At 45.4% G+C, this 11,673-nt stretch overlaps 1 protein-coding gene across 1 annotated transcript; it reads left to right on the top strand.

Annotated features, from left to right (window-relative positions):
• Positions 1–8,021: 8,021 nt before the first annotated feature.
• On the top strand, positions 8,022–10,893 carry LOC144678087 (uncharacterized; the record flags this gene model as incomplete). Its single annotated transcript, XM_078538003.1, has 2 exons — positions 8,022–10,494; positions 10,560–10,893. A coding segment is annotated over one exon (2,054 nt), but the record flags the coding sequence as incomplete, so codon positions are not given.
• Positions 10,894–11,673: the final 780 nt, after the last annotated feature.

Here is an 11,673-nt window from a genome sequence, read left to right on the forward strand (position 1 = left end):
CATCCAGAGAGAGACACAAACACATCCAGAGAGAGAGACACAAACACATCCAGAGAGACACAAACACATCCAGAGAGAGAGACACAAACACATCCAGAGATTGACACAAACACATCCAGAGCGAGACACAAACACATCCAGAGAGAGACACAAACACATCCAGAGAGACACAAACACATCCAGAGAGACAGAAACACATCCAGAGAGACACAAACACATCCAGAGAGGGACACACAAACACATCCAGATAGAGACACACAAACACATCCAGAGAGAGACACACAAACACATCCAGAGAGACACAAACACATCCAGAGAGAGACACAAACACATCCAGAGAGAGAGACACAAACACATCCAGAGAGACTCAAACACATCCAGAGGGAGAGACAAACACATCCAGAGAGAGAGACAAACACATCCAGAGAGACACAAACACATCCAGAGAGAGAGACACAAACACATCCAGAGAGAGAGACACAAACACATCCAGAGAGACACAAACACATCCAGAGAGAGAGACACAAACACATCCAGAGAGACACAAACACATCCAGAGAGAGAGACACAAACACATCCAGAGAGACACAAACACATCCAGAGAGAGAGACAAACACATCCAGAGAGACACAAACACATCCAGAGAGAGAGACACAAACACATCCAGAGAGAGAGACACAAACACATCCAGAGAGAGAGACACAAACACATCCAGAGAGAGACACAAACACATCCAGAGAGAGACACAAACACATCCAGAGAGAGTGACACAAACACATCCAGAGAGACACAAACACATCCAGAGATAGAGACACAAACACATCCAGAGAGAGAGACACAAACACATCCAGAGAGACACAAACACATCCAGAGAGAGAGACACAAACACATCCAGAGAGAGACACAAACACATCCAGAGAGAGAGACACAAAGACATCCAGAGAGACACAAACACATCCAGAGAGAGAGACACAAACACATCCAGAGAGACACAAACACATCCAGAGAGAGAGACAAACACATCCAGAGAGAGAGACAAACACATCCAGAGAGAGAGACAAACACATCCAGAGAGACACAAACACATCCAGAGAGAGAGACGCAAACACATCCAGAGAGACACAAACACATCCAGAGATAGAGACACAAACACATCCAGAGAGACACAAACACATCCAGAGAGACACAAACACATCCAGAGAGAGAGACACAAACACATCCAGAGAGACACAAACACATCCAGAGAGAGAGACAAACACATCCAGAGAGACACAAACACATCCAGAGAGAGAGACACAAACACATCCAGAGAGAGAGACACAAACACATCCAGAGAGAGACACAAACACATCCAGAGAGAGAGACACAAACACATCCAGAGAGACACAAACACATCAAGAGAGAGAGACACAAACACATCCAGAGAGAGAGACACAAACACATCCAGAGAGACACAAACACATCCAGAGAGAGAGACAAACACATCCAGAGAGAGAGACAAACACATCCAGAGAGACACAAACACATCCAGAGAGAGAGACAAACACATCCAGAGAGACACAAACACATCCAGAGAGACACAAACACATCCAGAGAGAGAGACACAAACACATCCAGAGAGAGAGACACAAACACATCCAGAGAGAGAGACACAAACACATCCAGAGAGAGAGACACAAACACATCCAGAGAGAGAGACACAAACACATCCAGAGAGACACAAACACATCCAGAGAGAGAGACAAACACATCCAGGGAGAGAGACAAACACATCCAGAGAGAGACACAAACACATCCAGAGAGACACAAACACATCCAGAGAGAGAGACACAAACACATCCAGAGAGAGACACAAACACATCCAGAGAGAGAGACACAAAGACATCCAGAGAGAGAGACACAAACACATCCAGAGAGAGAGACACAAACACATCCAGAGAGACACAAACACATCCAGAGAGAGACACAAACACATCCAGAGAGAGAGACAAACACATCCAGAGAGAGAGACAAACACATCCAGAGAGAGAGACAAACACATCCAGAGATACACAAACACATCCAGAGAGAGAGACACAAACACATCCAGAGAGACACAAACACATCCAGAGAGAGAGACACAAACACATCCAGAGAGAGAGACACAAACACATCCAGAGAGACACAAACACATCCAGAGAGACACAAATACATCCAGAGAGAGAGACACAAACACATCCAGAGAGAGAGACAAACACATCCAGAGAGACACAAACACATCCAGAGAGTGAGACACAAACACATCCAGAGAGAGAGACACAAACACATCCAGAGAGAGAGACACAAACACATCCAGAGAGACAAACACATCCAGAGAGAGAGACAAACACATCCAGAGAGAGTCACAAACACATCCAGAGAGAGAGACAAACACGTCCAGAGAGAGACACAAACACATCCAGAGAGAGACACAAACACATCCAGAGAGAGACAAACACATCCAGAGAGAGACACAAACACATCCAGAGAGAGAGACACAAACACATCCAGTGAGAGAGACACAAACACATCCAGAGAGAGAGACACAAACACATCCAGAGAGAGACACAAACACATCCAGAGAGAGACACAAACACATCCAGAGAGAGAGACAAACACATCCAGAGAGACACAAACACATCCAGAGAGAGAGACACACAAACACATCCAGAGAGACACAAACACATCCAGAGAGAGAGACAAACACATCCAGAGAGAGAGACAAACACATCCAGAGAGACACAAACACATCCAGAGAGACACAAACACATCCAGAGAGAGAGACAAACACATCCAGAGAGAGAGACAAACACATCCAGAGAGACACAAACACATCCAGAGAGACACAAACACATCCAAAGAGAGAGACAAACACATCCAGAGAGACGCAAACACATCCAGAGAGACACAAACACATCCAGAGAGACACAAACACATCCAGAGAGAGAGAGACAAACACATCCAGAGAGAGAGACAAACACATCCAGAGAGACACAAACACATCCAGAGAGAGAGACAAACACATCCAGAGAGACACAAACACATCCAGAGAGACACAAACACATCCAGAGAGAGACACAAACACATCCAGAGAGAGAGACAAACACATCCAGAGAGACACAAACACATCCAGAGAGAGAGACACAAACACATCCAGAGAGAGACACAAACACATCCAGAGAGAGAGACACAAACACATCCAGAGAGAGAGACAAACACATCCAGAGAGACACAAACACATCCAGAGAGAGAGACACAAACACATCCAGAGAGAGAGACACAAACACATCCAGAGAGACACAAACACATCCAGAGAGACACAAAGACATCCAGAGAGATAGACACAAACACATCCAGAGAGACACAAACACATCCAGAGAGAGAGACACAAACACATCCAGAGAGACACAAACACATCCAGAGAGACAAACACATCCAGAGAGAGACACAAACACATCCAGAGAGAGAGACACAAAGACATCCAGAGAGACACAAACACATCCAGAGAGAGAGACACAAACACATCCAGAGAGACACAAACACATCCAGAGAGAGACACAAACACATCCAGAGAGAGAGACAAACACATCCAGAGAGAGAGACAAACACATCCAGAGAGACACAAACACATCCAGAGAGAGAGACACAAACACATCCAGAGAGAGGGACACAAACACATCCAGAGAGACACAAACACATCCAGAGAGACACAAACACATCCAGAGAGAGAGACACAAACACATCCAGAGAGACACAAACACATCCAGAGAGAGAGACAAACACATCCAGAGAGACACAAACACATCCAGAGAGAGAGACACAAACACATCCAGAGAGAGAGACGCAAACACATCCAGAGAGAGACACAAACACATCCAGAGAGAGAGACACAAACACATCCAGAGAGACACAAACACATCAAGAGAGAGAGACACAAACACATCCAGAGAGAGAGACACAAACACATCCAGAGAGACACAAACACATCCAGAGAGAGAGACAAACACATCCAGAGAGAGAGACAAACACATCCAGAGAGACACAAACACATCCAGAGAGAGAGACAAACACATCCAGAGAGACACAAACACATCCAGAGAGACACAAACACATCCAGAGAGAGAGACACAAACACATCCAGAGAGAGAGACACAAACACATCCAGAGAGAGAGACACAAACACATCCAGAGAGAGAGACACAAACACATCCAGAGAGAGAGACACAAACACATCCAGAGAGACACAAACACATCCAGAGAGAGACACAAACACATCCAGAGAGACACAAACACATCCAGAGAGAGAGACACAAACACATCCAGAGAGAGAGACAAACACATCCAGAGAGAGACACAAACACATCCAGAGAGACACACAAACACATCCAGAGAGAGAGACACAAACACATCCAGAGAGAGACACAAACACATCCAGAGAGAGAGACACAAAGACATCCAGAGAGAGAGACACAAACACATCCAGAGAGAGAGACACAAACACATCCAGAGAGACACAAACACATCCAGAGAGAGACACAAACACATCCAGAGAGAGAGACAAACACATTCAGAGAGAGAGACAAACACATCCAGAGAGAGAGACAAACACATCCAGAGATACACAAACACATCCAGAGAGAGAGACACAAACACATCCAGAGAGACACAAACACATCCAGAGAGAGAGACACAAACACATCCAGAGAGAGAGACACAAACACATCCAGAGAGACACAAACACATCCAGAGAGACACAAATACATCCAGAGAGAGAGACACAAACACATCCAGAGAGAGAGACAAACACATCCAGAGAGACACAAACACATCCAGAGAGAGAGACACAAACACATCCAGAGAGAGAGACACAAACACATCCAGAGAGAGAGACACAAACACATCCAGAGAGAGAGACACAAACACATCCAGAGAGACAAACACATCCAGAGAGAGAGACAAACACATCCAGAGAGAGTCACAAACACATCCAGAGAGAGAGACAAACACGTCCAGAGAGAGACACAAACACATCCAGAGAGAGACACAAACACATCCAGAGAGAGACAAACACATCCAGAGAGAGACACAAACACATCCAGAGAGAGAGACACAAACACATCCAGTGAGAGAGACACAAACACATCCAGAGAGAGAGACACAAACACATCCAGAGAGAGACACAAACACATCCAGAGAGAGACACAAACACATCCAGAGAGAGAGACAAACACATCCAGAGAGACACAAACACATCCAGAGAGAGAGAGACACAAACACATCCAGAGAGACACAAACACATCCAGAGAGAGAGACAAACACATCCAGAGAGAGAGACAAACACATCCAGAGAGACACAAACACATCCAGAGAGAGAGACAAACACATCCAGAGAGACACAAACACATCCAGAGAGACACAAACACATCCAGAGAGAGAGACACAAACACATCCAGAGAGAGAGACACAAACACATCCAGAGAGAGAGACACAAACACATCCAGAGAGAGAGACACAAACACATCCAGAGAGAGAGACACAAACACATCCAGAGAGACACAAACACATCCAGAGAGAGACACAAACACATCCAGAGAGACACAAACACATCCAGAGAGAGAGACACAAACACATCCAGAGAGAGAGACAAACACATCCAGAGAGAGACACAAACACATCCAGAGAGACACACAAACACATCCAGAGAGAGAGACACAAACACATCCAGAGAGAGACACAAACACATCCAGAGAGAGAGACACAAAGACATCCAGAGAGAGAGACACAAACACATCCAGAGAGAGAGACACAAACACATCCAGAGAGACACAAACACATCCAGAGAGAGACACAAACACATCCAGAGAGAGAGACAAACACATTCAGAGAGAGAGACAAACACATCCAGAGAGAGAGACAAACACATCCAGAGATACACAAACACATCCAGAGAGAGAGACACAAACACATCCAGAGAGACACAAACACATCCAGAGAGAGAGACACAAACACATCCAGAGAGAGAGACACAAACACATCCAGAGAGACACAAACACATCCAGAGAGACACAAATACATCCAGAGAGAGAGACACAAACACATCCAGAGAGAGAGACAAACACATCCAGAGAGACACAAACACATCCAGAGAGAGAGACACAAACACATCCAGAGAGAGAGACACAAACACATCCAGAGAGAGAGACACAAACACATCCAGAGAGAGAGACACAAACACATCCAGAGAGACAAACACATCCAGAGAGAGAGACAAACACATCCAGAGAGAGTCACAAACACATCCAGAGAGAGAGACAAACACGTCCAGAGAGAGACACAAACACATCCAGAGAGAGACACAAACACATCCAGAGAGAGACAAACACATCCAGAGAGAGACACAAACACATCCAGAGAGAGAGACACAAACACATCCAGTGAGAGAGACACAAACACATCCAGAGAGAGAGACACAAACACATCCAGAGAGAGACACAAACACATCCAGAGAGAGACACAAACACATCCAGAGAGAGAGACAAACACATCCAGAGAGACACAAACACATCCAGAGAGAGAGAGACACAAACACATCCAGAGAGACACAAACACATCCAGAGAGAGAGACAAACACATCCAGAGAGAGAGACAAACACATCCAGAGAGACACAAACACATCCAGAGAGACACAAACACATCCAGAGAGAGAGACAAACACATCCAGAGAGAGAGACAAACACATCCAGAGAGAGAGACAAACACATCCAGAGAGACACAAACACATCCAGAGAGACACAAACACATCCAAAGAGAGAGACAAACACATCCAGAGAGACGCAAACACATCCAGAGAGACACAAACACATCCAGAGAGACACAAACACATCCAGAGAGAGAGAGACAAACACATCCAGAGAGAGAGACAAACACATCCAGAGAGACACAAACACATCCAGAGAGAGAGACAAACACATCCAGAGAGACACAAACACATCCAGAGAGACACAAACACATCCAGAGAGAGACACAAACACATCCAGAGAGAGAGACAAACACATCCAGAGAGACACAAACACATCCAGAGAGACACAAACACATCCAGAGAGAGAGAGACACAAACACATCCAGAGAGAGACACAAACACATCCAGAGAGAGAGACACAAACACATCCAGAGAGAGAGACAAACACATCCAGAGAGACACAAACACATCCAGAGAGAGAGACACAAACACATCCAGAGAGAGAGACACAAACACATCCAGAGAGACACAAACACATCCAGAGAGACACAAAGACATCCAGAGAGAGAGACACAAACACATCCAGAGAGACACAAACACATCCAGAGAGAGAGACACAAACACATCCAGAGAGACACAAACACATCCAGAGAGACAAACACATCCAGAGAGAGAGACACAAACACATCCAGAGAGACACAAACACATCCAGAGAGAGAGACACAAACACATCCAGAGAGACACAAACACATCCAGAGAGAGAGACACAAACACATCCAGAGAGACACAAACACATCCAGAGAGACACAAACACATCCAGAGAGACAAACACATCCAGAGAGACACAAACACATCCAGAGAGAGAGACACAAACACATCCAGAGAGAGAGACACAAACACATCCAGAGAGACACAAACACATCCAGAGAGAGAGACACAAACACATCCAGAGAGAGAGACACAAACACATCCAGAGAGACACAAACACATCCAGAGAGACAAACACATCCAGAGAGACACAAACACATCCAGAGAGAGAGACACAAACACATCCAGAGAGACACAAACACATCCAGAGAGACACAAACACATCCAGAGAGAGAGACAAACACATCCAGAGAGACACAAACACATCCAGAGAGACAATCACATCCAGAGAGACACAAACACATCCAGAGAGAGAGACACAAACACATCCAGAGAGACACAAACACATCCAGATAGAGAGAGACAAACACATCCAGAGAGACACAAACACATCCAGAGAGAGAGACACAAACACATACAGAGAGACACAAACACATCCAGAGAGAGAGACACAAACACATCCAGAGAGAGAGACACAAACACATCCAGAGAGAGACACACAAACACATCCAGAGAGAGACACAAACACATCCAGAGAGAGAGACACAAACACATCCAGAGAGAGAGACACACAAACACATCCAGAGAGACACAAACACATCCAGAGAGAGAGACACAAACACATCCAGAGAGACACAAACACATCCAGAGAGAGAGACACAAACACATCCAGAGAGAGACACAAACACATCCAGAGAGAGAGACACAAAGACATCCAGAGAGAGAGACACAAACACATCCAGAGAGAGAGACACAAACACATCCAGAGAGACACAAACACATCCAGAGAGAGACACAAACACATCCAGAGAGATAGACAAACACATCCAGAGAGAGAGACAAACACATCCAGAGAGACACAAACACATCCAGAGAGAGAGACACAAACACATCCAGAGAGAGAGACACAAACACATCCAGAGAGACACAAACACATCCAGAGAGAGAGACACAAACACATCCAGAGAGACACAAACACATCCAGAGAGACACAAACACATCCAGAGAGAGAGACACAAACACATCCAGAGAGACACAAACACATCCAGAGAGAGAGACAAACACATCCAGAGAGAGACAAACACATCCAGAGAGAGACACAAACACATCCTGAGAGAGAGACACAAACACATCCAGAGAGACACAAACACATCCAGAGAGAGAGACACAAACACATCCAGAGAGAGAGACACAAACACATCCAGAGAGACACAAACACATCCAGAGAGACAAACACATCCAGAGAGAGAGACACAAACACATCCAGAGAGACACAAACACATCCAGAGAGAGAGACACAAACACATCCAGAGAGACACAAACACATCCAGAGAGAGAGACACAAACACATCCAGAGAGACACAAACACATCCAGAGAGACACAAACACATCCAGAGAGACAAACACATCCAGAGAGACACAAACACATCCAGAGAGAGAGACACAAACACATCCAGAGAGAGAGACACAAACACATCCAGAGAGACACAAACACATCCAGAGAGAGAGACACAAACACATCCAGAGAGAGAGACACAAACACATCCAGAGAGACACAAACACATCCAGAGAGACAAACACATCCAGAGAGACACAAACACATCCAGAGAGAGAGACACAAACACATCCAGAGAGACACAAACACATCCAGAGAGACACAAACACATCCAGAGAGAGAGACAAACACATCCAGAGAGACACAAACACATCCAGAGAGACAATCACATCCAGAGAGACACAAACACATCCAGAGAGAGAGACACAAACACATCCAGAGAGACACAAACACATCCAGAGAGAGACACAAACACATCCAGAGAGAGAGACAAACACATCCAGAGAGAGAGACAAACACATCCAGAGAGACACAAACACATCCAGAGAGAGAGACACAAACACATCCAGAGAGAGAGACACAAACACATCCAGAGAGAGAGACACAAACACATCCAGAGAGACACAAACACATCCAGAGAGACACAAACACATCCAGAGAGAGAGACACAAACACATCCAGAGAGACACAAACACATCCAGAGAGAGAGACAAACACATCCAGAGAGACACAAACACATCCAGAGAGAGAGACAGAAACACATCCAGAGAGAGAGACACAAACACATCCAGAGAGAGACACAAACACATCCAGAGAGAGACACAAACACATCCAGAGAGAGAGACACAAACACATCCAGAGAGACACAAACACATCCAGAGAGAGAGACACAAACACATCCAGAGAGTGAGACACAAACACATCCAGAGAGACACAAACACATCCAGAGAGAGAGACACAAACACATCCAGAGAGAGACACAAACACATCCAGAGAGAGAGACACAAAGACATCCAGAGAGAGAGACACAAAAACATCCAGAGAGAGAGACACAAACACATCCAGAGAGACACAAACACATCCAGAGAGAGACACAAACACATCCAGAGAGATAGACAAACACATCCAGAGAGAGAGACAAACACATCCAGAGAGACACAAACACATCCAGAGAGAGAGACACAAACACATCCAGAGAGAGAGACACAAACACATCCAGAGAGACACAAACACATCCAGAGAGAGAGACACAAACACATCCAGAGAGACACAAACACATCCAGAGAGAGAGACACAAACACATCCAGAGAGACACAAACACATCCAGAGAGAGAGACACAAACACATCCAGAGAGACACAAACACATCCAGAGAGAGAGACAGAAACACATCCAGAGAGAGAGACACAAACACATCCAGAGAGAGACACAAACACATCCAGAGAGAGACACAAACACATCCAGAGAGAGAGACACAAACACATCCAGAGAGACACAAACACATCCAGAGAGAGAGACACAAACACATCCAGAGAGTGAGACACAAACACATCCAGAGAGACACAAACACATCCAGAGAGAGATACACAAACACATCCAGAGAGAGACACAAACACATCCAGAGAGAGAGACACAAAGACATCCAGAGAGAGAGACACAAACACATCCAGAGAGAGAGACACAAACACATCCAGAGAGACACAAACACATCCAGAGAGAGACACAAACACATCCAGAGAGATAGACAAACACATCCAGAGAGAGAGACAAACACATCCAGAGAGACACAAACACATCCAGAGAGAGAGACACAAACACATCCAGAGAGAGAGACACAAACACATCCAGAGAGACACAAACACATCCAGAGAGAGAGACACAAACACATCCAGAGAGACACAAACACATCCAGAGAGAGAGACACAAACACATCCAGAGAGACACAAACACATCCAGAGAGAGAGACAAACACATCCAGAGAGACACAAACACATCCAGAGAGAGAGACACAAACACATCCAGAGAGAGAGACACAAACACATCCAGAGAGAGAGACACAAACACATCCAGAGAGACACAAACACATCCAGAGAGACACAAACACATCCAGAGAGAGAGACAAACTCATCCAGAGAGAGAGACACAAACACATCCAGAGAGAGAGACACAAACACATCCAGAGAGAGAGACACAAACACATCCAGAGAGAGAGACACAAACACATCCAGAGAGAGAGACACAAACACATCCAGAGAGACACAAACACATCCAGAGAGAGAGACAAACACATCCAGAGAGAGAGACAAACACATCCAGAGAGAGACACAAACACATCCAGAGAGACACAAACACATCCAGAGAGAGAGACACAAACACATCCAGAGAGAGACACAAACACATCCAGAGAGAGAGACACAAAGACATCCAGAGAGAGAGACACAAACACATCCAGAGAGAGAGACACAAACACATCCAGAGAGAGAGACACAAACACATCCAGAGAGAGAGACACAAACACATCCAGAGAGACACAAACACATCCAGAGAGAGAGACAAACACATCCAGAGAGACACAAACACATCCAGAGAGAGAGACACAAACACATCCAGAGAGAGAGACACAAACACATCCAGAGAGAGAGACACAAACACATCCAGAGAGAGACACAAACACATCCAGAGAGAGAGACACAAACACATCCAGAGAGACACAA

Source organism: Cetorhinus maximus, unplaced genomic scaffold (genome assembly GCF_964194155.1).
Source record: "Cetorhinus maximus unplaced genomic scaffold, sCetMax3.hap1.1 HAP1_SCAFFOLD_3585, whole genome shotgun sequence".
Lineage (NCBI taxonomy): Eukaryota > Metazoa > Chordata > Chondrichthyes > Lamniformes > Cetorhinidae > Cetorhinus > Cetorhinus maximus.